At 51.4% G+C, this 26,725-nt stretch overlaps 2 protein-coding genes and 1 long non-coding RNA gene across 3 annotated transcripts in view; 1 reads left to right on the top strand and 2 right to left on the bottom strand.

The window, feature by feature from the left end:
- LOC142903405 (cadherin-6-like) lies at window positions 1–24,776 on the top strand. The gene is made up of 11 exons (XM_076048986.1): window positions 1–195; window positions 7,613–7,907; window positions 10,439–10,558; window positions 12,770–12,937; window positions 13,266–13,453; window positions 16,521–16,774; window positions 20,998–21,134; window positions 21,900–22,021; window positions 22,331–22,448; window positions 22,531–22,782; window positions 23,344–24,776. Exons 1-11 carry the CDS (start codon window positions 133–135, stop codon window positions 23,910–23,912), a joined length of 2,286 nt encoding a protein of 761 aa, XP_075905101.1. The 5' UTR covers window positions 1–132; the 3' UTR covers window positions 23,913–24,776.
- LOC142903406 (uncharacterized) lies at window positions 4,130–18,013 on the bottom strand. The gene is made up of 3 exons (XR_012929235.1): window positions 17,688–18,013; window positions 17,158–17,591; window positions 4,130–4,219 (listed from the first exon to the last, which is right to left on the bottom strand). It is a non-coding gene; the product is annotated as an uncharacterized LOC142903406 (long non-coding RNA).
- A 1,811-nt stretch (window positions 24,777–26,587) lies between the features above and the next one.
- Window positions 26,588–26,725, bottom strand: part of drosha (drosha ribonuclease III) — a 56,547-nt gene continuing 56,409 nt past the window's right edge. Inside the window, exon 32 of the mRNA XM_076048985.1 lies at window positions 26,588–26,725. This exon is cut by the window's right edge and continues 279 nt beyond it. The gene's annotated coding sequence lies outside the window, so the exon portion shown is untranslated.

Here is a 26,725-nt window from a genome sequence, read left to right as displayed (position 1 = left end):
GCCATCGCCAGGCCACGCCCTCAGGGCCTGAGGAGGAGCGGGGCGGCGGCGGCGGGGTGGCGGGCGGCGCCGGCGGGGCTGACGGGACAGGACGCCAACGGCGTTCCGCTGCGGCGCTCCAAGAGAGGCTGGATGTGGAACCAGTTCTTCCTGCTGGAGGAGTACACCGGCACCGACACGCAGTACGTGGGGAAGGTGAGTGTGCACCGCAGCCGGCTCATCACCAAGCGCTGGGAGAATCGTTGGCATCGTTAGCATCGTTAGCACCATTAGCATGGCCGTCAGCAAGGACTTCCTGCCTGATCGTCACTTTGGTGCATCTTCTACACCTTCTGCTTTTATGCTCCTGAGGCTGAATTGGACCAACCTGACCAATCACTGTCCTACAGCAACAAGGTGTGTGTTAGGTCACCGTCAACCACACTGTGAACTTCAGCCCAGGCAGGAAAACCATCCCTGCTGGTGTCAGCGGAGGTCACCAGGTTTCAGCCCACTTCAATTATTACTGACTGGCTTTTCTTTGGGTTATTTGTTTGCCAGCTGTCCCTCCCACTCCAGCCAGATGTGATGCTTTCAGCCCGGATTATGTGCGTCTGTGTGTGTGTGTGTGTGTGTGCGCGTGTGTGTGACTCTGCTCACATTTGTCCGACAAATGTTTCCTGCCATGCATTTGCAAATTTGAATCAGTTGGATTCCTAAGCTTGGGTCAGTTTGTGCGAGGAACTCGACTCCACACTTTGACACCGTTGAGGAGTCACCACTGATAGAAGTGACAGGGCGGCTGGTGTGTGACGAGCAGCAGCGGCAGCAGCAGCAGCAGCAGCAGCAGCAGCAGCAGCAGCAGCAGCAGCAGCAGCAGCAGCAGCAGTAATTGCTCTTTACTTTAATCTCAACTTTGGTTCACTTCCTCGCCGCTAATGAGCGGCCCTGTCCGGCCCTCCTGGGAGTCGGCAGCCAGCCGCAGAACGTCAGGGACATTGACAGCAGTTTGTTTGGAATCAATAGAATAAAGAAAAACGAGAGACACGAGAGAGTGAGAGAGAAGAGCAAAGGATGCTGGGTAACTCTGTTAGGTTGATAAGCGGTGGTGGCGTGAGAAGTGAAGACACCTGGGCTGAGACAACAGTGGTGACAGGGAGGGAGGGAAACAGAAAGAAAGGAAGAAAGGAAGAAAGAAATTGGGATTCTGCTGCCGTCCACTCTATTCCTCCAGGACAGTTCTCTCTCTATCCATCCCTCCCTCTCTCTCTGTCTGTCTACTGGCCAACATTTGAAACAGGGTTCCTTCCCTCATTTTAAAAAGCTGTCGGGTCAACGCTTGAAAAAAAATTAAATTGAAAGAAAATAATAAATAAAATGTAAAACGTAAATGTAAAAAACCCTTCCCATCCATCCATCTATCCATCCATCCATCCATCCATCAGTGAGTCGGGGAGAAATGCAAATTTCAAAAGCAGCAGCTGCTGCTTTTGAAATTTGCATTTTTAAAGCGCCGCAAAGTTTCCATAATGGCCACGAATGACACGGCGACAGAGCAGGATTACTCATCCATCCATCCATCCATCCATCCATCCATCCTTCCATCCCACATCCGTCCTGGGCCTCAGTTTCCTGTCGTCTTTCTGATCCTCTGTCTGTCTGTTCCTCGCCGTCCCCTCAGCTCTCGTCAAAGCTCGCCGTCGCTCCCCGCTGGCGGCGGCAGCAGTGACTTCCTGTGGAGGAGCTGCCTCTCTCTCTCTCTCTCTCTCTCTCTCTCTCTCTCCGCTCCGGACAAAATGGAAACAGCAGCGTCGAAGATGACGGCGGCGACCCAGATAACATTCACGGCGGCGACGGGGGGGAACAGGGAGAGGAGGGGGGAGGTGGGTGATGGGGGGTGACATGCAGGAAGAGGAACAATGTCGTCTTTAAATGCGGCGGAGCGGAAGCCAAGAGGCGGAGCCACATCCCGGCCCCCAGGCTACTGTAACTGAGGAGATTGCGGGGGTGCGGAGAAGGGGGGGTGGGGGGGGATCCAAGGTCAGACGGCCGGGAAGAAAGAGCGTTTTTGTTGCGAGCAGCTGAATGAAGAAGGTGAGGGAGGATGGGGGGGGGGGGCGCTTTGCATTCCTGCGGCGCCTCCTGCAGGACAGAGTCGTCTGGCCAGGATGAGATTCCCAGACACACGTTCCCAAGTTGGCTCCGCCCCCTTCTTCTTCTTCTTCTTCTTCTCCTTCTTCTTCTTCTTCTTCTTCTTCTTCTTCTCCTCCTCCTCTCAGGGCTAAAAGGATTACAAGCCCATGAAAACGGAGAGAAGAAGAAGAAGAAGTGGAGGGAATGAAGCGCAAAAAAAAAAAGAAAAGCCAGCCGAGGTCACAACCCTCCTGTTTGGGCCCATTGAAGGTCAACGGAAGAGGAAGAAGAAGAAGAAGAAGAAGAAGAAGAAGAAGGGATTGCGGGCGGAGCCAGGGCTGCATTTCATCAGCTCCAGGGCAGGTGGCGCTGCAGCAGGGGCAAGAGCACGGTGCAGTGTGTGGTCGTGTGGTGAAGACCTGGTGTCACCAGGCTGAGGGTGAAACCATGAAGACAGGGAGGTCTTTTTGGAAATAAGACAAATGCACGTTTTTTTTTTTATAGTGCAGCACTAAGAAAAGACCTGATGGCAGCACACTCCACACTTCCAGGAACTCCTCCTCCTCCTCCTCCTCTTCTTTCTTCCCCCACTCGACCCCCTTTTATCGAGTTGTGAAGTGCGAACAAATGAAACTTTAATCTCTCCTGAACGAGCGGAACCGAGGCAGCGGGAACAGGAAGGAATTAAGAAGAGGAGGAAAAAAGAAGGAAAAAAACCCCTGACTGAGGCAGCGACTTCCTTCTCCTGCAGCTGGTTGGCTGATAACCTCACTCATCTGGTGGCAGCCAATCAGTTTTTTTCCCTCCTCCTCCTCCTCCTCCTCCTTCCTGCAGGACTGGAATCATTTGCAGGCCAACGGCACACAGGTCTCGCCGTGGGGGGGTGTTGTTTGTTTATTTCATTATTTGCTCGTCTCACGAAAGAGCAGAAAATCCTCGGGAGGAAGAAGAAGAAGAAGAAGAGGAAGAGGAAGAGGAAGAGGAAGAAGGAGCAGCAGCAGTTTAATGGCCTGTGGTTCAGTGAGTGTTTGTGCTCAACTATCAGATCTCATAAAGTATTTACGGCGGCTGATCGGCCCCGCCGGCCGCCCGCCGCTGCCTCTAGGGGGGGGCGACTCCTCCCCCTCTGTCCCCGGTGAGCGAGCGAGCAAGCGGGCGAGCAGGAGCGCCGCCGTGCATGCTAACTGGGGGAGGGGGGGAAGTGGAGAAGGGGGAGGAGCAGGAAGAGCGAGCCTGGTGGGAGCAGCTGCTCACCTTGGCAGCCAGGCCGCGAGGAGGCGGAGCCCTGACGGCTCTGTGGGAGGAGCTTAATCACACTTGCTGCTGCGGCTGCTGCGTCCAACTGAGCCACGGCCGCAGTCTCGAGAGTTTGTCGTTATTTGAGTTTTTCGCAAAACACAAAAAAAAACTCAGATTCAGCTGTCGCGGTGCAGACGAACGTGGATGAAATTAAATGTTCAGGAAGCAGAAGTGAAGCACGTCCAAGGCCACGCCCCCTGACCCCTGACCCCACCTCCACTCAATTTACTCAGAAACACGATCATCAGATGTCCACTCAGAGGAGTAAAACACGCGAGGCGACTCCCAACGCACCATCACGTCTTTTTGAGTTTTTTTCACATGGACACACACACACACACACACACACACACACACACACACACACACACACACAGTTCGTGTCTATTTTTGTGGCCGGTCCGTGGCGACCATCTGGCCTTGGTGGTGGTGGCCAGTTCTGCTGGGGCCTCCCAGGCAAACTGGCTGAGAGCCCCAAGCAGCCCCCCCTCGCACACACACACACACACACACACACACACACACACACACACACACACACACACACACACACACACACACACACACACACTCTTTTCCGGCGCCATCTTTTGGCCTCAAGCACAAACTGCGTCGCGCGCCAACGTTTCACTGCACTGGAAAGGCCGATTAATTTCTCTCTTTAACTGCGTCAAACAGAAAGACAGAGAGTCGTCACTCACTCGCTCTCTCGCTCGCTCGCTCGCTCGCCCGCTCGGCACGCTGATGTCTGAGGAGCCTCTTCACTGGAGGAGATGAAGGACGTGGGAACGCCACCCAATGTCTTCTCCTGCGGGGGAACGAGAAAAGAAATGAGAGGATGAAGAACTGACGGAGAGGAAGGATTTGAAAAAAAAAAAAGAAAGAAAAAAGAGAAGACTGATGAGGGAAAGTTGCGTTGGAGTGGCGCTCGGACGTTCCGGCCGGTTTTGCGATGCAAATCAGCTCGTTTCAACTCGCTATCAAAACTCTTCCCGAGCGCCGCCTGCGTTCCTTTATTCTCTCCGAGCGAGAGAATAAAGGAACGCGGAGAAATGAAACGAGCAGCCAACAGTTTGAGACTCACAGGAAAAGTGTCTCATCTTATTTCTAATGCCAGTTGAGTTGCTGCTACCGCTAGCGTTAGCATCCAGCCCTGACACGATCAGCAGCAAAGTCACTCAAAGTGCTTAAGTGGGAGAGAACAAAATAAAAAAATGATATTTTCTTTTCCTTTGACCAAATGACTGGTTTAAATGGAGAATGCCCCCCCCCCGCCCCCCCTGGTGGCCATGCAGTGGCGGTGCAGTTAATGGATATGGCGTCATGCTCCCTGCCTCGTTTTACGATTAGCTACCGTGGGAGGTTCAGGGGAGAAAAGGCCAGCTATCGACGGGGCCGGGACCTCGGCGGCGACCGTAGCGGCTCCCTCTGCTGGCCGTCCCTCCACCCTCCGCCCCCACCTGCGACGCTTTAATTGTATTTTCAATATAAATTGATTTGAGGGGCCATTGTGGATGCACGCGGGGCTGCCACATTGATCTCAGCGAGCCGTTTCTCCTCCTCCTCCAGCCTTCTTAATTAGAGTGGGAGGGGCAGCGAGAGGGCGGAGCCTCCGGCTGGGCGGGGGAGAGGGAGGGGGAGTCCCGGGGGGGTCAAAGCTCGGCGCCGCAGGGGTCAACGTGGTCCCTCAGAGGAGAGCCGAGCAGCGACTCTCCAGCACGCCGCTCCAAGATCGCTGCCCGTTTCCATAGAAATGACAGCGTGTGTCAGCGCCGTCTGTCTGGCGGCGCCGAGAGGCTCAATGCTTATTAACTGGATTGTGGTCGGCGGCGGCGGCGGCGGATGGGCGAAGCGATAGACAATCAGGGAGAAGGACATTGCAACGGCTCAAACAGCGGGAGAAAGATAATAATGTTGAAGTGGATTGTTTTCATCCCGCCGAGTCGCTGCCGCTGCTGCTGCTGCCGCTGCCGCTGCCGCTGCAGCTGCTGCCGCTGCCGCTGCTGCTGCTGCTGCTGCTGCCGCTGCCGCTGCTGCCGCTGCCGCTGCTGCCGCTGCTGCTGCTGCCGCTGCTGCCGCTGCCGCTGCCGCTGCTGCTGCCGCTGCCGCCGCTACTGCTGCTGCCGCTGCCGCTACTGCCGCTGCTGCTGCTGCCGCTACTGCTGCTGCTGCTGCTGCTGCTGCCGCCACTGCTGCCGCTGCTGCTGCTGCCGCTGCTGCCGCTGCTTGGAAGGAAGGAAAGCAAGACCCACAAAAACAGGAAACAAATGGAGGGGAAAAACAGCAGCAAGTGGATTTTCTCCTGGTGGGGTCGGAGAGACGGAGCAGCGAGGCGGGAAACGGACGCATCAAAAGCGCCGCTTTGACCGACGCTCAAGTGGGTTCGTGACAGCGGCGGCGAGGATGCAAAAACAACTAAAAATAAAAGAATCTAAATTAAAATGAAACACAGACGGCACGGTTGGGAAAAATGAATAAATAAATATAAAAAACAGGAGGAATTAGTGGAGCTTCCCAAGGACCTGCCGCCAGAAGCTCTTCAATATATGATGAGAAGGGAAACTCTTCTCAGACATCCAAGTCCACCCCCCCCCCCCCCACCACCACTGGCGCTGGAAGGAGTAGAGAACGCTGGAGTCGACCGCGCCGCTAACGAGGTGTCAGTAACGAATCACGAGCCGGCGGCAAAACCACATTTCGTGTGTTCACCACAGAAAAGCCCCCCTCTACCCCCCGCAATTAATAACATGTCCGCAGCTATTAAGGCGAGGGGGGGGGGGGATGGAAACTGCTGGAGGAGCTTCTGATGAGTTCTTTCCGTTAGATATGTTTGCGGTTTTTTGGAGGAGGATTTGGTGGCAGAATTAAAATGTCAGCAGACGCTAAGCGGCTCTGCTCATGCAGACAGGGGGGTGGGTGGGGCAGGGGGGGGGGTTGGGATTAGGAAATGACGAGGACAAGTGGACCAACTGATGGGCCAATCGGGTGCCGGCAGCAGCAGCAGCAGCAGCCACCGTCTCTCTGAAAGGGCCTGAAATATTGAAACCAACACTGAAACAAACTTGGTTTCGTGTTGACTTATCTTTTATACCACTGGGTGGCGCAAGACAACTCAAGAGGTCAGTAAATCTGACTGTGAACCAAAGAAGAAGAACAACAACAACAACAAGAAGAAGAAGAAGAAAAAGAAGAAGAAAAAATCCTCTCACACAGCAAAATGAAAACATTGCAGTCGACCCGTTTCGACGTTTCCCTCCAGAAATAACATCCAGCGTCGACTTCCTGGAACTCACTGCTGCCTCCGCAGGCCGGGAGGAGTAGGACTGTTTTCCCTTCCTCTTTTCCTTCCACCTTGTCCTTCTTGACAGCAGCGGATGTTGTCGACCATCAGCAGCAAAGCGACAGTTTACTAAAGACGACGTGAGCGTGTTCAGTAACAGCGGCGTTCCCGATCGTCGGAGCCGTCGGAGCGCCGTGTCGAGGCCTAGCGGTCGCAGCGCCGCCGCATCACAAAGACTGAAGTGGAAACGCCGCCGTGCTCCTTTTGAAAGATGATTTTCTTGACGTCTCTGGGACAAAGTGCTCGTCTCGGCACTTTTCCCCTCCTCCTCCTCCTCCTCCTCCTCCTTTTCTTCTTCTTCTATTCCCGCTCCACTCAGAGACCCGCTGTCAATCACAGCCAGTGATCTTCAGCTCATCCTCTCTTGAACTTTATGCACATGAGGGGTTTTTCTTCCGCTGCCGGCGGGAAATTCTGCTGGTGCGCACTAGCAGCTGGCTAACTAGTTTGCTGCTATTATTTGGGGAAGCAGGTGGGGATTATTGTCGAAGGGAAACATTGAAAAGTAAACTATAGGCGCACAACCAGAAAAAGTCTTTGTATTTCAAATTCAGGGTTCGGACTTTGGAATGGTCTTATAGAGGGACTAAAGACCTGTGACAACATGAAACAGTATCAAAATTAAACGTGAAGACATGACATTTGTGAGTCACTGGAAAGAAGAGGTTGAAAATCCCTCAGCACACTTCACGAGGTTCTTTCTTTTTGATGTAGAATTATGGTTGGTCTCGTAAATATGTAAGTGTATATGTAGGTATGTGTGTCATAGGAATTTACAATGGATGGAGAAGGGGTGAGAGAAAGCTAAGCCTCTTCTCTCTCTCTCTCTCTCCCCCCCCCCCCCCCCCCCTTCTCTCTCAGCTCCACTCGGACTCGGACCGCGGCGACGGCAGCGTGCGCTACGTGCTAACAGGCGAGGGCGCCGGCACGCTGTTCAAGATTGACGAGAAGTCGGGCGACATCCACGCCACCAAGCGGCTGGACCGGGAGGAGAAGGCCTACTACATCCTGCACGCCAAGGCCGTCAACCGCTTCACCAACGAGATGCTGGAGGGCCAATCAGAGTTCATCATCAAGATCCACGACATCAACGACAACGAGCCGCGCTTCACCCGCGACGTCTACCAGGCCCGGGTGCCCGAGATGTCCGACATCGGTAAGGCCGGGCGTTCAGTTTTACACCACCAGGGGGCCTAATATTCCAAGGCCACTTCACTGCTCTGATTTCGCAGGTGAAATCAGGTTGATGTCATACGTTGGAGATTTATTGACGCAAGGACTCGACTGGCTGGTGGCTAAATCCTGAATTTGTGCTATTAGATGGAAAATTGAGAGACTTTTCGGTAAAGATTGAAAAAAGTATTTTTTTTTTCGCCCATTTTCAGGCCTTGTGCTTCCTTAGCCAATTGAAGAAGCTCGATCAATTAATTACATAAACAAATACACAAATGGAAAGAATAAAGAGTTAATAAGCGGCGACTGACTGATGTGTGTGTTGCGCGTGTTTTAATTGGTGGATGGGCGTCACGACAGCGTGCCAGAAAAACAGCACGGCTGGGGATCGCACGCAGCGAGACCACGCGCTGCATTTAGGGAGGAAAGAAAGAAAAAGAAAGGAGTAGCGCGTGAAGACGCCAGTCTGACTGGATGAGTGGGACTTTATCAATCATAATAATGAAGAAGAAGAAGAAGAAGAAGAAGAAGAAGAAGAAGAGAGCGACTAATTAACTGGGAGATTCTGAGCTGCTGCTTTTTTTTCCACCAGTGGAAAAATAAACAAGGTGAGGCGTCGCAGCCGCGGCTCACTGCAGATAATCTTTTAAAGACGGAGCGCCGCCTTATTAAAGCGCTCAGTAATTTAATTACCGCCATTGTCGGCTGTGTCATCGCACCGGATTATTCCGTCTCCTCCGCAACACAGCGTTCATTTTTTCTTTTCTTTTTCTTTCCTTCTTTCTTTCCTTCCTTTCTCTCTCTTTTTCCTTTTCTTCCTGAGCTCCATTTGCCTTTTATTTCATTTTATTTTTTTTTTCTATTATTACGGTTTCTTCTCCTCCTTTTTGCCGCCGCTCTGCGGAGAATTAAACTTTAATTCACCCTGCACCACTCCAACTCCGACTCTCAGTCCGAAATGTGCACAGCAGCAGCAGCAGCAGGACTCATGAATATAGAACAGCGATGCATTCTGGGTAAAAAGAAAAGAAAAGGAAAGAGAGAAGAAGGCGGGGGTGCTCTTGCGATCAATAGTGGCTCTTTAAAAGCGGCGAGTGAACTCTGCTGCCACTTATCTGGGGGCAGCAGGGCGGCCGTGGCGACCAGCGGGGTGTGATGTCACCGCTCCGCAGGTCATGTGAGCAGCAGCGCCACCGCCGCCACCGCCAGCCACTCCGAGTTCTGACTGCGTGACGTCCAAACAGGCCGACGGCTGCAGGATGAGTTGAGGAAAAACTAAAAACAACAGAAACAAAAAGCCCTGAGTATTTCTTCTTCTCCTGCTCCTCCTTCATCTTCTTCTCCTGCTCCTCCTTCATCTTCTTCTCCTGCTCCTCCTTCATCTTCTTCTTCTTCTCCTTCTTCATCTTCTTCTCCTCTTTTGTCTCCTGCTCCTCCTCCATCTTCTTTTTCTCCTCCTTTGTCTCCTTCTTCTTCTCCTCCTCTTTTGTCTCCTGCTCCTCCTTCATCTTCTTCTTCTTCTCCTTCTCCTCCTCTTCCTCCTCCTCCTCCTCCTCCTCCTCCTTCTCCTCCTCCTCCTCCTTCTCCTCCTCCTCCTCCTCCTCCTTCTCCTCCTCCTCCTCCTCCTCCTCCTGCTCCTCCTTCTCCTCCTCCTCCTCCTCCTGCTCCTCCTTCTCCTCCTCCTCCTCCTCCTCCTCCTGCTCCTCCTCCTGCTCCTCCTGCGGTGAGTGCTGGTGTGCTGTGCCTCGCTGCCTCCTCAGTCTAATTCCTGCTAGTTGAGGGTTTTATCTCCGAGCTCGGCTGAGTCTTCATCCGCCGCTGTCACTTAGGTCACATCACGCCGCCGCCGCCGTCTCTTCCCCTCCACGCCACGCCGCCCCCAACCACCCCGACTCCCCCCGCCCGCTCGCGGATCACAGCTGACGTCCAATCAGGAGACTTTTTTCTTTCTCGCAGTTCTATATTTAAAACTGTGCTGCCATTAAATATTTCTACTCAATTAATTTTCTTCCGCATGTAATGAGGCAACACCGGGGGGCGCCGTGTGGGAGCTAGCGCCTGGCTAACCACCTTCCTGTCTCGCTCCCTCTCTCTCTCATTTTAGAAAAGAGAGAGAGAGGGCTTAGAGTCGGTCGCCCGTCCTCAGATATTTGGCTCCCGAGAGGGGAAGGGGGAGGGGGCGGGGCGGGGCCTATTGATCAGCCCAGAAAATCAATCATGCGTTCATGGTGAAAGCAGATGAGGAGTCTCTGGAGGGTGAGAGGTGTGTGTGTGTGTGTGTGTGTGTGTGTGGGAGGGGGAAGAAGCCACAGGTGAGGTCACATGACGGGTCATGTGATCAGAGGAGGATGAGAAAGAACGTTTTGTTGCTGTTTTCCAAGTGTGTGACTCTCTGCTGTTGTCCTTCCTCCCTCCTTCCCTCTTTCCCTCCTCCCCTCCTTCCTCCCTCCCTCTCTCCTTCCCTCCTTCCCTCCTCCCCTCCTCCCCTCCTCCCCTCCTTCCTCCCTCCCTCAGGAACGTCAGTGATCCAGGTGACAGCCATCGACGCCGATGACGCCACCTATGGCAACAGTGCCAAGGTGGTGTACAGCATCCTGGAGGGGCAGCCCTACTTCTCTGTGGACCCGGACACCGGTGAGTGAGTGGTGGTGGTGTGGGGAGGTGGGGGAGGTGGGGGAGGTGGGGGAGAAGGGGGCACAACCTTCTGATGGGGCTTTGATGTTCAGATCCAGGAAGTTTTGACGGGAAAAAAAAAATATCCCAAATCCAAAAGATCAAGCGGGAATCTTCCAGCGCTGAAACTCTCCTGTTTTCCCAACAAACTTGAAGTTTTTAAAACTAAAAACAAAAACAGGCGGAAGGACAGAGAAGTAAATAAATATACAGCAGCGTCTGATTGGCGGATTTTTGGGAGCAGCAGCCGTTCAAGGGAATCTCCATCCAAAGTCCTGATTTTTGTTCTTGCTGCTTGAAGGACTCGATAGAAAAACCTCATCCTAATCTGCTTCAAACACTCCAGTGGAGCCGTGTGTGTGTGTGTGTGTGTGTGTGTGTGTGTGTGTGTGTGTGTGTGTGTGTGCAGCGACTCCCTCCTCAACCATTGTGATGTTTGCTAACAAGCAGCATCTCCTCTCACTTGTCGAGGATCAAGGAAGAAGATCTTTGGATTTTCGCCGCTTCACCAAAATGTTTTTGTTTTTTTGTTTTTTGTTTTTTTTTTTATCGGCGCTCGAGGAGGACGTCCCCTCTGGCTGGAGCCGCACATTACAACTCCTTTTTTCATTGGTATTATTGTTTTTTAACACCAGCACTTGATGCCGGCTGCTGCTGCTGCTGCTGCATCCTGCTGGTGGCGCCGCAGGAGGCCTTTATCTCTGCTCCTCCTGCGTGGGCGGGCCACCCTGGAGGCCTGGCAGGCCACAAAACCACCAACAAAGAAGAATCTCTTTCTTCATTCAAAATAATAAAAAAATAATAACAATGTAAAAAAAAAAAAAGGAAAGCCCTCCAAAAACACGTCTGGCCGCCTCCTCCTGCAGGAAGGAATCAGCCCAAATCCATCCAGCCTGCTAGTTTTAATCATTAATGTGAGATTTGGAACACGTCCCGCTCGCGTCTAGTTGCATTTTTTTTTTTTTTTTTTTTTTTACATTTCCTGCTCAAACAAAAGAGGAAGCTGCAAAAAAAAAAAGCCATTTACAGATTAGCGCAGGGATTAGCGGTAATATGGTTTATCCCACATGTGCTATGTAAGCTGACATCCCCCCTCACACACACACACACACACACACACACACACACACACACACACACACACACACACACACACACACACACACACACACACACACACACACACACGCCTGGACGCTGCATTATGAGCAGGATTTGTTTCTTCTCCTCGCCCTCATTCTGGAGGCGGGGCGGGGGGGGGGGGTTGTGAGGTCAGGGGCATGAAGGGACGCCTGTGCGGGGGGAGGCGGGGAGGCGGGGGAGGCGGGACGGAGGCCTCCGCTCCGTCTCCATCACCGCCGTTTGACGCACGGACCAATCAGCTGCTCCGCCTGAAGCCTTGTCAAAGCAGCTCATCCGCAGTGAAACAGCAACAACAACAACAACAGCTAGAAAAAAAAAGAAAGAGAGAAAGAAAAAGACAAAGCCTGCAGTCTTCCGTTCTCCCGCCGCGTCCCGTTTCCTGCCCTTTCATTTCATGACGCCTCAGATTTAAGAGCGGAGACGCAGCGCACCTTTGCCAGCGCGCTGCCAATTACTGGCTTGACATCCAAAGGGCCGTAGAAGAAGAGAGAGGAAGGGAGGAAGGGAGGAAGGAAGGAAGGAAGGGAGGAAGGAAGCGGAGGGAAAGACGTGTCGGAGCGCTGAGGCTCGGCACTAAACACACTTCTGATTCCAAACGGCGGCTAAATGACGGCGGCGCAGGAGGAACTCAAACTGTGCAGGAGGAGATGGCTTTTTAACCGTCTCGTTATTGCAGCTTTTGATTGGCCAACTGCTCCTCATCATCGCTGTTTGTCTTGTCGCTGCCGTTTTTTCCTGAAAAAATCCAAAAGTTCCAGAATCCAATTTCCGATCTCCAGTGCACTTTGCCAGGAGAGCTCCGAGTTCTTAAGAGAAACAGACCACGACGATAAATCAATGAGATTCGGCTCATCCTAACGGGCCTGCACTCCTGCGCTAGGCCAGGTGGTGGCGCTGTGGTGCCTTCAGTTCCAAGTCCGTAAAAATGGAAGAAGAAAATTGTTGAATTTCTGCTCCAAACCAGCTGTGAGTCTGATTGATTTCTGTGCTGCTAACATGACCCTCTGCCTGTGTGTGTGTGTGTGTCAGGCCTGATCCGGACGGCGCTGCCCGGCATGGACCGGGAGGTGAAGGAGAACTACCAGGTGGTGATCCAGGCCAAGGACATGGCCGGCCAGATGGGGGGGCTGTCGGGCACCACCACCGTCAGCATCACGCTGTCGGACGTCAACGACAACCCGCCGCGCTTCACCAAGAGTGAGTACGGAGCCTCAGCTCGCCGCTGCCCCCTGCAGGCTGCAGCTGGTGATTAAACACACAGACTCGCGTGACCGAGCGACGCAAAGTGCACAGGATCAGAGGTGTAATCCTGATGAGTGACCAGAGGACATTTAACTGGCTGAGCTTTATCTCCCGCACGACCCCCCCCCCCTCACCCTCCACCCCCACCCCTTCCTCCTCCGTCTGTCTATTACATCCTTCTTCTGCTGCCGTTTACACCATAAAAACCTGGGGTTTTTCCCTTTTGCACTTAATGTGACTGTTGCCTCATCAACTAAACCACACCCCCCCTCCCTTCCCGCAGCGCTCTACGAGTTCCGGGTCCCCGAGTCACTGGCACTCGGCTCGGCGGTGGGCGTGATCCGGGCCACGGACGCCGACATCGGCGAGAACGCGGAGATGGAGTACCGGGTGATTAGCAGCGAGGGGCCGGGCTTGTTCGACATCGTGACCAATCAGAGCAGCCAGGAGGGCTGGTTGGTGCTCAGGAAGGTGGGACCAACTTCTAACATCCACCAGTGGCGGCTTTCACCAAATCAATGCCGTGGTTGTGGTTGTGATTGTTGTTGTTGTTGTTGTTGTTGTTGCTTTGAAGCCCCACGGTGTTCAAGTCGCTCTTTATAACTCTGAAAACACTGAAAACATGGAGGAAATGCAGCTGTTTTGTAACCAACTGACGGTTAACATCATTTCCTCAAGTTTTGCGGGCCGGATTAAAAAGCCTCACGGGCCACATGTGGCCTCCGGGCCGTAGTTTGCCCACTCTTGCCTTGGACACTTCATGTTTTAGGCGTTTTACCGCTGAAAAAAATCCTTCCTGAGACGTTTTTATTTTCTTCCTTTGTGGTGAAAATCCCGTCCTGGTCTGATTGAAGCAGCAGCAGCTTCTACTTCTTCTTCCTCCTCCTCCTCCGCCTCCTCTTCTTCCTAGTCTGTGCATCCTTGTCCACTTCGGGATTGTAAGATTTAAAAAGCGCCGTCTATCAGAGCTCGGCCAGATGGATGAGCTAGATTTCTGAGCTGAAATGGGAGCCGTTCAGCTTCTCCTGATTCTAAAGACTCACGTGGCTCCGGAGCCTCCGGAGTCACGCGGCTCGCCGAACACTCACTGACTCAGAGGCACTTTTCTATTTTAATCACGGCAGCCCCGCGGCCGCCTCACATGTCGCAGGAAATTTCCACTGACGCACAAGGAAGCCGTGAAAAGTTGCAATGATTCTGATTTGAGTGGCGCCGTCACGCTGCTGCTCACCTGCGGTGTTGAATGACTGTAAACTACGCCCCACCCCACCCGCACCCCCCTGGAAAGATACGACGAAGGAGCATCTGGTGCAGGGGGAAAAATGACTGCGTTAGTAGAAATGATAAAAAGTCAGTCAGCCGTCCAAAGGGAGAAAAAAAAAAATCAATGCGAGTCCCTTCAGGCTGCAGGAAGTCGGCATCGTCGTTGAAAAAATAAAAAACAAAAAGTTAGCATCAGCGCCACCGCCACCGTGTTCATCGAGTGCCACTAACTTTTGAGTAACGGCTCAATATTTCTCACTGCTGCTGCTAATTAGTGATCCACTCCAGCACCAAGCTGGGGAAGGGAAAAAAATAAAGAATGAAAACGGGAAATAATTACAATCCCACCATTCTACAAAATATGAAGAATAAGAATGAAAAAAAGAATGAAAAAAAGAAAGTCCAGCCCTCCAGCTGAGTGGAAGCCAAGCAGATTAATTATGTCCAGTGCTTTTTCTTATTTATCCATCTATCTTTCTATATATCTATATATTTATATCTATTCATTGTGTTGAATGCTTTGTCGCATCACTCACCTCATTAGGGCCAAACAAACAAACGCAGCAGCGGTGGTGAAGGAGGAAGCAGCACTGAGCAACACAAATCGATAACAAGAGGAAGAAACTTTTTTCTTCTTTTCCCTTTTTTTTCTTTGCCAATTCCTGACACGGTGGGGGGGGGAGTGAGGGAGAGGGAGGGTGATAACTGATTCCAGCTGCTCCAACTAGTGGGAAATATTGATGATTGGCTTTCTGTGGCGGTGGGCGGGGCCAAGCTCTGCCCACATCCCCCATCTCCTAATTAAAGGACCCAGTGGTGGAGGAGGAAGTGGCGGTGAGTCCTAACGAGTAGCAGCAGCAGCAGCAGCAGCAGCAGCGGTGAAATAAACCACTGACTCACGTTCTGCTGTTATTCATGGTTGTGGAGAAAAAAGCAGATTCCGTCCTTCCTTCCTTCCTTCCTTCCTTCCTTCCTCCCTTCCTTCCCGGTGGCTTTTCTTGAAGCTTTTCATCGGCCGTTTCTTCCCGCCTTTTATCTGGCAGAGACGCAGCGGCGGCGGCGGCTTTCATGTGTGTGTCAGCGGCAGCAGCGGCAGCGGTGGGTGGCCATTAAAAAAATGCAGTGCGGCTGCAATTATTCTCTCACCGTTGGGCTCTAGGCCACGCCCATTTAGCGGCCGCGGCTTCAAACGCATCCAGAAAGGGAGGACAAAGAGAAGAGTAAGAATGAGAGAGAAAAGAAGAGAGGTGTGAAGGGAAACACTGGTTTGCAGGCTGGAGTTGAGCTCTGAGCTGCGGACGCCACTGATTAGTTTATCAAATGTACTCCTGGTTTGCACGTTAGCAAATGGCGAAAATTATAAAAATAAAAAATAAAAAAAAAGCTTGAATGTGTGAAATGTAGAAAATCTTTAACATGCGTTTTCAAATCACTGCAAGCTGATTTTATTTTATTTTTATCTTTTTTTTTTTTTTAATTTAATTTCATTTTATTTTTGAAATGAGGGCAGGGAAAGATGTGCAGCCCCTCCAGCAGATGTTTGGCACGGCGCTCCATCGTGAAAATGTGAGGTTTCTTGTCCTTCGTCAGTTGGAGGAGGAGGAGGTGGAGGAGGAGGAGGAGGAGGAGAGGCGGAAAGATTCCAGCAGCAGCGACGCCGTTGTCCTTTTAATTCTCCTTTCATTTCCAGTGGCAGACTCAACAAGCGACCTTCAAGTTGAAGATCTCAGTCGCAACAGCGTTTTGCTGCTGCTCATTTGACTCTGAGACTTTTCTTTCATGGATTGAAAAGCGTGAACAGCTTCGCGAGTGTTTTCTCTCAGCATTTGTGTTTTTTTCCGCTCCCTCCGTCGTCTGGACGTCACATGACGGCGGCGGCGAGGCGACGCTCAAACCGCTGCAGCCTCCAATACGCCACATCAGTCACCAACTGGTGTGGGCGTGGCCTAATGAGAGGCCTTTAACAGGTCCAGAGGAGTGCCAGTAGAGGGTGGCGGTGTGTGTGTGTGTGTGTGTGTGTGTGTGTGTGTGTCTGTCAAAAGTCTTGTTAGCGTCAGCGGTGAGAAGAAGAAGAAGAGGAAGGAGCCGCTCATTAGAGGCGGTCGGAGGGAAATCCTGTCAGTTTAATGAATAAAACTTTCAGAGTTTGACTCAAAACACGACAAGATTCCTCCTTTTTTCCCTCTAAAAGCAAACAGTTAATTTTGAGAAGAGTCAAGAGAATCTCCTCCTCCTCTTCCTCCTCCTCCTCCTCCCCCTCCTCCTCCTCCTGCAGCCGCTGGACTTTGAGAAGAAGCGTCAGTACAGCCTGAGGGTGCAGGCGGAGAACGTCCAGGTGAACTCTCGCTACATGTCGGGGGGGCCGTTCCGGGACGAGGCCAGCGTCAAGGTGCTGGTGGAGGACGTGGACGAGCCGCCCGTCTTCCAGCGCAGCAGCTACGTGATGGAGGTGAAGGAGAACGCCGGCCGCAACACCGTCATCGGCTCGGTCAGCGCTGCCGACCCCGATGACAAGAGCAGCCTGGTCAGGTGAGGACCACCATCTTTATACTCAACCGCTTCAATTTGAATGTAATATGTATGTATATTTATAATGTTGTTTCAAAGGTCGCTAAAATCTTTTTAAAAGTTGGAAATGAAGAGTCGGGGCTGCACCGTCTCAATAAAAGGCTGTTGGTTAAAGGGGGTCTAAGGGGGGGGTTTTGTAGCCGTGTAACCTCATTGATCACGGCTCCGATCAAAGTCAGCCGCCGTCCCTCCGTCACTCCTCATCAACACATCCTGCATGTGCCGCTCAACTGCTCACATCCAGCGGCACCAGCCACTCAACAACAGTGAAACTACAAACATGGCTGCTCATCCCAGTAAAGACACACACACACACACACACACTGAAGAGAAGAAAGTCCTACCTGCACTGACCTCCAGGTGTCCACGCAGGCCTTCTGATCCACCAGCTGCTCAGCTTCTTCCCTCTTCACTGCAGCTGCAATCACTGTCGTTTCTCCCTCACTTTGGCTCTGCAACACTGCTGGTCTGTCTCTGAAGCTGCAAAAGCTCACCACACCGAGCCTGCTGCTGCTGGTGGAGGTGCTGGAGGTGGTGGAGGTTGCAGCTCCTGGCGCTAGCCTGCCGCTGGATACTTCCTGCTGCTGGGGGAAGCAGCTTGGTGGTGTTTGTGGTGGCTGCTGCCCCTAGTGGCTGCCTGCTGGCGGAGGTGGAGGTAGCAGCTCCTGGTGTTAGCCTTTTGCTAGCTACTTGCTGCTACTGCTGGTGGAGGTGGAGGTAGCTCCCCAACACTGCACCCAGTCTGCAGCTTCTGGCCACGCCCCCTTTGCACCAGGTGCTGAGTAAAGGGGGAGGTGATTGGCTTGTCAAACAGGAAGTGGAACACAGAAGAGTTTTATTTTGAAGGTCTAAAAATGCACTCACTGGACCTCACCTTCCACCCAGGACACTGCTCCTTCTCTCCTCCTCCTCCTACTCTTCCTCCCCCTCCACCACTTCTCCCTCCTCTTCCTCCTCCTCCTCTTCCTCCACTTCCTTCTCCCTCACCTCCTCCTGCACCCCCTTCCTCTCAAAATGCCAGGCAGCTCCTGGATGATGGGCGATAAAAGAGAATGATACCATATTTGACACCTGCGGTAAAGTGGTGGAACTTCAACCTTGAGAGCCAAACTCCCTCAGTGCGTCGTAAAAGTGAGAAAGTCTCCGAGTGGAAGTGGAAGTGGTTCAGCCAACTGCACACCTGCACGTGCGAGCGTGTGTGTGTGTGTGTGTGTGTGTGTTTTGTTTTTTCCTCCACCTCGTCTCGTCGCCCTGATGCGAGTGCATCTGTCTCAGCCGGCCACTGTTTGTCAGCAGCGAGGCTCCTCTCATGCATTCTGCATGCAGACAAAGAGCCTTTTAGTTCATAATGAAATAAGTTGGCTAATGGCGGCGGCGGCGTTGCTTAAGTATGAAACCTAATAAGCTGGAGGAGCACCGTGCATCAATAGTTTTCCCATTAGAAGCCCCTTAAACTGATTAGAGGGCATCCGCAGATAAATTAAAAAGTTCTTTTTCATAATTATTGAATGAGGGGCCGCTGCAGCTCAAAGATAAGTTAAAAAATAAATAAATATATATATATATATATATTTATATATTTATTTATGTACATTAATTGGATTTGCAACTTTTGGAACATGTGTAAAGTTCCAACCTGCTGGCCTCTGACCTCTTGGGGCAAAATAAAAGATGATATTAACGGAATATTCCTTTCAGAAAAATACATCAATAAATAAAAGACTCTCAGAAGTGAAAATTTGTCCCTTTGTTCACACGACCTTCACGTGTCCCTTTTCAAAGTGGTGAGGACTCCTCGCCCATCCACCTGCTTGTCATCTACAGGGTGAACGTAGAAAAGTGTTTTGTGACGTCGAGAGAGTTTCTGTTCCACGTTCCGATCCTGCGGCTGTCAGTGGTTGCTGGCCTGCGGGCACACAACGGCTCTTTCGCCTCGGCTTCACAAACTACCTGCTGGATGCTTTTCAATGCAGCTTTAACGCGACGTATCGCACGCTGGGCCTCGGAGCGGAGCGGAGCAGGGGGCGGGACTACTGGCAAGGGGCCGCCGAGGGGGCGGAGCCTGGGGCCGTTCATCTCTGGGCTGTTAAGCGGGAGGCCGGCCGGATGAATTATTGGGAATATTAGAAAAGCAATTAGCCGGTGGGAGCGGCCGACTGGGCTTTAACGAGGCCGGAGTTACTGCCACACCATAGAGACAGTAAAAACGGCAGATGTAGGAAGAGCTGGGGCGGGGGTGGGGCGAGCAGCGGTGCACGGAGAGAGAGAAAGAGAGAGAAGGAGAAGGAGAGAGAGAGAGAGAGGCGCCGCCGCCCTCCAGGCTCTTCTTCTTCTTCTCCTCCGTGACGGTGACGACTCCATTAATCAGCCTGATGTACGGCAGGACCTGCGAGAGTGGAGACAAACAACATGACTGGATGACCCCGCAGTGTTTGTGTGTGTGTGTGTGTGTGTGTGTGTGTGTGTGTGTGTCAGGCGCCGGCAAACACTGGGGATGAATTAGCGGCAGTGGCGGCAGCAGGAGACACAAGATGAAGCAGCTTGGAAACGTCTCGTCGCTTTTCATTCAGCTCCTGTTTTTTCAAAAATAATAATAAAAAAAAAAAATGAAATGAAATGAAGAAACAAATAAAAAAAATTGGCACTCGAACAAACCCACCTCTTTCATTGTGTCTGCTGCTGCCGGCGCTGAAAGGCCCGTCATGCTTTCATGCTCCTCTGCAAATTATTATCCAGTGAAGAAGGAAATAAAAAATAAAATAAAATGAAAGTCTTTGTGCTGAGTTGAGCTGGTGAACAACTTTTTGTTTGTGGGAAAAATAAACAGAAAAATGTGAGAACAGACGGTGTCAGCAGGAGTCAGCAGAGCGCCGGTGCCGTGGTGGGATCTGTTCCCCCGTCACTTCCTGTAGCAGGCCGTCGTTGTCAAAGACACAAAGATCAAGAATCATGCAAATTTTTTAAGATTTTCAGATTCTTTTTCAGATACTTTGCTTGGAAGACAGAAAATTTAAACAAACCTTCAAACAAGCAAACGTTCTGGGCAAACTGTCAGCTCGCGTCATATGTGAGAACTTCCCTCCAAAACAACCGCCCTTGGACGACCTTCACCTGCAGGTTCGGGACCCCCAGCTGTTGTGGAGCTCACTTGCTGTTTCTGTTATTTTTGGCCTCTTGAGGTGAGCTGCTGAGCTCTCCAAGGTCCTGAAAGATCCTTGTTGTCGTTTGGTTCCCTTCTGCCCTGAGGTGAAGCTGTGGAGCTGTCCAAGGTCCTGAAAGGTCCACGTTGCCCTTCTGCCCTTCTGTCATGCACTGTAGACCTCGACAATCCCTGCAACATACACACACAAACACGCACGCACACACACGCGCACACACACACACACACACAGAAATATTGTGATTCTGATTAAATTTGGAGATTTTGTTTTTTTTTATGATATTGTGATGAAGGTTGGCGGTTGATCTGAAAGGTATAATAAGGTAAATGGTGTCAACACCACAAAAGATCACAAAATCTTTTCTGTGGAAATAAATTCAAATGAGAGCAGTTTGGCCTCTTCCCCATGAGAGGGAAATTATCCACAGGCAGAAAATAATAAAATAAATATATAAATAAAATACAGCGACCTGCAAAAGAAAACTAATTTTCATTTGAAGGTTATTGTGCCAAAATGATTGAGCCGCTCTATTATTTAAAAAAAAAGAAACAAGAAAAGGTGGATTGAAAGGACGGCGTCCAGTCTTTCTGCTGCGGTGAAACGAGGACGGCGGCGCCGCAGCAGAAACTCCGAGGGCCGAGGCAGCGACACCCCGCATCTGCTGAAGTCACTGAGCTGAATCGACACAGCTTTCAGCCAAGTTGTTAAAGTGCCAGTGTGTAAAATTTGGCCTGATTTATGACTTCTGTATTGGAAAAAGCCAATCAATACATCAACGAGTATAATCACAGCACAATTTCGTTGCTGTTGTTATGTTTAATCTGCCTCGATTCTATTTTATTGTTTCAAACATGCTCAATAAAATGACTAACTATATACACGTGCTGTATGCTGTAATGTATACTCACTGTATATAAGAATATACCTAGAGCAATAAGGGTCTTGCTCCTCGTTGAACCAGATTCAACCTCCTCCCCAGTTGTGCGTTTTTGATTTTTCTCCCCCTTGTGTGCTGTGCTGCAGGTACACCATCGACCGGCGCACCGACATGGACCGAGTCTTCAACGTGCACGCCGGCAACGGCTCGGTCTACGTCCTGAGGGAGCTGGACCGCGAGGAGAACGCCTGGCACAACTTCTCCGTCATCGCCACCGAGTTCAGTGAGTTCACACGCCGGCCGCCGCCGCCGCCGCCGCCACTGGGACTGTTGTCTGTCAGAGTGGAACCAACAGCAGCTACAAGCTGTTCCTCCTCCGTCTCCTCTCTGCGGCTCTGATTCCAGCAGCTGCACTCTCTGCTTCCGCCTGGTTGCAGGAGCAACAACCTGCCAACAGGGAATTTGACCTTCCTTTTGGGCGCTTCTCTCGCCCTCCAGATGGGCGTCAGTAATCCGGCCACTTCCACTTGAAATGTGAAATATTTCCCGTGAAGAACAGGAAGCTTCAGGACCACAGAAGAATAAAAAGAGACGCTAAACGAGGCTGCTGTCTGCCGGCCTTCGTGGCGGCCTGGTCAGATGAAATGCGTGCAGGAAGTGATGTCGCCGCACCAGCAGTGGCTTCACTCCACGCTGGCCGTGACAGACGGGCGGCCAACGATCCGGTCCAAACCGGCCGGGGGGGTTTATTTTCTCCTCCCACCAGTAAAACAAAATAACCCTCATAAAGAAACACAATGTGGGGAAAGAAATACATGAATGTCATCAAACATTGACGCCTTTTTATTCACACACAAACAATAATTAATCGCTGTGACGACAAATCAGACACTGAGGGTTTAACGAGGAGTCATAATTGCACACACACTGAAAATTAACTATTTGAAGCCAAAGACGACGAGATGTGAGAACCTCTCTCTCTCTCACACACACACACACACACACACACACACAGGCACATGTCTCACTTCCTGTTTCCTGCGCCCAGACAACCCGCGGCAGACGAGCCGCGTGCCCGTCTACGTGCGCGTGCTGGACGTCAACGACAACGCCCCCACCTTCGCCGCCAACTACGAGACCTTCGTCTGCGAGAACGCAAAGGCCAATCAGGTAAGGGCTTAAAAAAACACGTTTGGTTTGGTTGCTCTAAAAGAGACGACGTCCCTAATTAACCTGACCAATCAGGAGTGACCTTGGCAGCGCAGCCTGCGTGATGTTAGATAAATAAAAATGACTTTACTCAAAAAAAATCCCCTCTGTTAATGTATTTATTGGCAGCATATTAAGCTTTTACCAACATAAATATCATAATTCGGGCCAAATGTCACACTGGGCCTTTCAGGGGCGTTTGTACCCCCTGCCTCCCCGTGTCGGCCACTAGATGGCGCTCTGCTTTCTCACCTGGCCGTCTCCCTGCAGCGGATCCAAACGGTGAGTGCCACCGATCCCGACGAGCCAATCGGAGGACACCGCTTCTCCTTCAGCCTGGCCCAGGAGGCGGTGGGGAAGGCCAACTTCTCCGTCCGAGATAACAAAGGTGCAACACACAAACAGAAAGAAACGTCCCCCCTCTGATTGCATCATCGTCACCTTCACGCCGCCTGCTCTCGTCCCCGCAGACAACACGGCCTGGATCCTGACCCGCCGCAACAGCTACAGCAGCCTGCACCGCAGCGTCTACCAGGTGCCGGTGGTCATCAGCGACGGCGACCCGCCCATGCACAGCAGCACCAGCACGCTCACCGTGCGCGTCTGCACCTGCGACCGCGAGGGCAACATGAAGCTGTGCAACGCCGAGGCGCTGACGGCCCGGGCGGGGCTGAGCACCGGGGCGCTGGTGGCCATCCTGCTCTGCGTCATCATCCTGCTCAGTGAGCGCACGCACGCACACACACACACACACACACACACACACTTAAACTTCATCTTCTCTTCCTGCAAAGTTCTGTGAAAATGTAAAACATGTTCAAGGTTGCTCAGGGTTTGTTTTTTTTTTCATAACTTGACTGGAAGGAAATGAAAATTAATATTTGTGGAGTAAAGCTGCTGCAAAAACGCATGTACGTTTAGTACATTTAGTGGTGGATGACCTTGAAATGATTTTAACGTGGCTTCAAAGTGGTTTCATTATTTCAGTTGTAAGAACTTTACTGCAAGGTAAATAGACAAAATAAAAGATAAACGATAAAACTGCTTCAACAATGTACTATTTTTTTTTTCTTCAAATTTTCCAATCTTTATTGACAAGTTAGTCAAAAGACAATCATGTTTTCGGGAAAAAAAAATAATAATCAGAAGTGATCACAGAAAAACAATAACCTGTTTGATTTTCACTATTCCGCGCACCTCCGCAACAGCAGGGGGCAGCGCTGAGCACCACTGTCTCAGCCTCCATGTGTCTATAATGCTAACACTGCGCTGTCACCCGCCAGTGATCGTGGTGCTGTTCGCCGCCCTGCGCCGCCAGCGCAAGAAGGAGCCGCTCATCATCTCCAAGGAGGACGTGCGCGACAACGTGGTGAGCTACAACGACGAGGGCGGCGGCGAGGAGGACACGCAGGCCTTCGACATCGGCACGTTGCGCAACCCCGAGGCCATCGAGGAGGCCAAGCACCGCCGCGACATCCTGCCCGAGGCCTTCTACCCCGCCACGGCGGCGGTGCGCCGTCCCCCGCTGCTGCCACCGGGGGCGCCGCTTGCCGTCGGCGGCGACAACAACGGCGACGTGCGGGACTTCATCCACCAGCGGCTGCAGGACAACGACGGCGACCCCACGGCGCCGCCCTACGACTCGCTGGCCACCTACGCCTACGAGGGCAGCGGCTCGGTGGCGTCGTCGCTCAGCTCGCTGGGCTCGGCCGCCAGCGACGGCCAGCAGGACTACAACTACCTGAGCGAGTGGGGGCCGCGCTTCAAGAGACTGGCCGACATGTACGGAGGCCACGACGACGACGACGACGACGACGACCAGGAGGGCGGCGACGGCGACCCAGACTCCTAACGAGCGCCCGACTTCCAATCACAGTATAAAACTCTGTTGAGTTGGGGGGCGGGGCCACGATAGAGAGAGAGAGGGAGGGAGAGAGAGAGAGAGAGAGAGAGAGACTCTTCTGCCCCGCCCCCTCCGGCGAGCAGACCTTAGGCTTCGTGTGTCGAGTCAGTGTTAGTTCCTTTTGTTGCCGGAGGGGGGCGCCGTCGTCCACCCACAACTGTTTCCTGTACGTGTGTGTGTGTGTGCGTATGTTTCTCAAATATAGCCACGCCCACATTTTTTTCTTTTCTTCATTTTTCTTCTTGGGATTTTAATTACCCCCTCCCCCACCCACCAAAAGCTCAGTGACGGGACGGACACGCCCACTGACACGCCCACTGACTCACTCGCCTCACTGACTCTTGGGTGTTTGTGGGACTCAAACGACTCGCTGCATATTGTGAGTTTTGATCCTTTAGCTCGTGTATGTACGGTATTATGATTCAGCAACTCTGTGTACAGATGTTTGGACTCTGTGGGCGGAGCCAATTAACCCCTCCCACCACCACCTCCACCTTCCCAAAAACACCCGTCGCAGTTGAGCCACAAGTGCCGGAAGAAGAGAAAACCGCTGACGTAGTGGGTCGACTGGATGGAGGAGAAGAGCCTCGCTAGCACTCACACTCACACACACACACACACAGAAAAAACAAACACACAAAAAAACACACAATTCTTTCATTTCAGTTTTTTGGTTTTTTGTTTGTTTTCCCGTTAATGAGCTGTAGCTACCAAATATTTGCGAGCTGAATGTCTCCAGAGCTGTCTTTAGTTTGTTCTAGCGTACACTGGTGAAAAAACACAGAAAAAATAAACACCAACAATGCAACAGAATCAGATTTTTTTTTTTTTTTTTAAGCGAGTTTTTCTGTCTTATCGTAATAAAACAAATGTTTGACTTTGCGCCACAACAGCCGACAGTCTGCGGCTGATTTTTTTTCATTTTCTCGCCTGCAAATGTTTGGTTTCAACTGGTTTGGTGGAAAAAAAAACGAGCGTCGGAGACGTCGCCCTGCGATGCTGAAGGCCTCAAAGGTCAAAAATCTTATCTGTGACATTTTAGTGTTTTATTTTTCTTTTGAAGTCACGTGGTTGGTTGCAGAATCTGTACGTGTTTTCTCTCCGCGGTCGAATGTACATTGATGGAAGGAACGTCGCAGTTTAGCAACGGAGGAAATGTGCCAAAAAAAAACAACCTGTTTTAGTTCAACCGGACCTCCGAGTGGACACTTCCTGTTAAGGGGGTGGGGCTTACCCAAGGACCACCTGACCGCCTGGCAGCACTGAAATCTCACATTTCCCGCCAGAACTTTGTTGGCTGCTTTGGTTGTTACGCCATCGACAAGAGCGACGACTCGAAGGCGCCATCGTCCAAAGACTGGGCTGCTTCCTGTGTTGGGGGAGTGGAGGTTTGGGGGTGACGTCATGGAGGAGGCGGGCCTTCAGCACAGGAAGCTGGAGGAGATGGTTTCTACCTGGGCTTCTTCTCCTCCCTCTGTGTGCGGCGGTTAGCTGTGTGGTTGTTGATGTGTAGACACAGCGCTGTGTTGTTGGTGACCATGTGATCCAGCAGTGGAGTTCTTTTCTTTATCTTCTTCTTCTTTTTTTTTTTTTTCTGTCAACGTAGAAATGACCGCAAGAGGGGAGGTGGGGGGGTTAAAAGAAAAAACCCAGAAGAAACAAAAGAAAAACAGGAGGAGGTTTGTGGTAGTGCGACGACACGGCCGGCCATCCATCGATCTGCTTTGTAAAACGTGATATTTTGTACTGAATATTTATATGACACAATTAAACATCTTTAAAAATCAACGGCTCCCTCCACTGAAAATTACTGAAAATAATGAGAACAAAAGAAAAGAAAACCAGAACATCAAGCAGACCTCAGGCTAGCAGACAGTTAGCATCACCACCAGATCACCTCAATACAACCACAATGAAGTGCAGGCTGTGCTGTCTGTCCCCGCCATCCGCAGGCTGCACAGCCCAGCACATTGTTCATTAGTCACATCTATAATTAAGATCTGTCAGGGTGGCCAATCGGATTTGGAGCGACGTCACATTTGGATGATCAGCGGCTGAGTGGCAGATGTGAGACAGATGTCCACGTCTGGGAATAATTGACTCTTTCTGCTTTGGACGATTATTATTATTTTAATTATTATTAATTGCAGGTGATTATTAGAAATGAAAAAGAACAACAACACTTGAATAGCAGTGACTCGAGAAGACAATCTGTGACTTTATTTACATTTACATTTTCTACTTTTATTTTTTTGTTATTCTATATGTCTTGTTTCTTAAAAAAAAAACATCCATCCTCCTTCCCGTCACTTCACTGAGTCACCAGATGGCGCTTCGATGGTGGAGCGACTGAATGACCTTTGGCGACCTCAACAGCCAAAAAAATCCAACCCTACACTTGATACAGCAGGAACTACTTCTTTTGTGTATAACTGCGTAGAAGGAAGAAGTCTATTGTAGCCCCTCCCTGCGTAGTGATACGTCAGGAAAGTAGTCCTTGCTGCCAAGAGTCATGTGGAGCGACACGGTGGTGAGTTTTGCTACTGAGTGTTTCGAACGTCTGGTTTCTGTCTAAACTCCACCAGTGAACTTCCATCTGGCTCCTCCACAAGCCTCCAACTGACCTGTCTATCAGCTGGACCAGTAGGGGTCGCTGTTCCCAGAGCTTGGCTTGAAAAACACACCTCCGGGAGGCCTGCACACCGTCCAGATCTCTGGAACAGAGCTGTGAATGTGCTCAAAGGTACTTCTGGGTTTCTCAG

Source organism: Nelusetta ayraudi, unplaced genomic scaffold (genome assembly GCF_046127955.1).
Source record: "Nelusetta ayraudi isolate G7.1 ecotype Tasmania unplaced genomic scaffold, CSIRO-AGI_Nayr_v1 ptg000110l, whole genome shotgun sequence".
NCBI lineage: Eukaryota > Metazoa > Chordata > Actinopteri > Tetraodontiformes > Monacanthidae > Nelusetta > Nelusetta ayraudi.
This window is presented reverse-complemented; position numbering and strand designations above follow the sequence as displayed.

Excerpts from the sequence above, each read along its gene's own strand:
- LOC142903405 (XM_076048986.1), top strand. The coding sequence starts at position 133 with ATGTGGAACCAGTTCTTCCTGCTGGAGGAGTACACCGGCACCGACACG. Across the intron at positions 196-7,612 it reads ACACGCAGTACGTGGGGAAG|CTCCACTCGGACTCGGACCG; the intron begins GTGAGTGTGCAC and ends CTTCTCTCTCAG. Across the intron at positions 13,454-16,520 it reads GCTGGTTGGTGCTCAGGAAG|CCGCTGGACTTTGAGAAGAA; the intron begins GTGGGACCAACT and ends CTCCTCCTGCAG.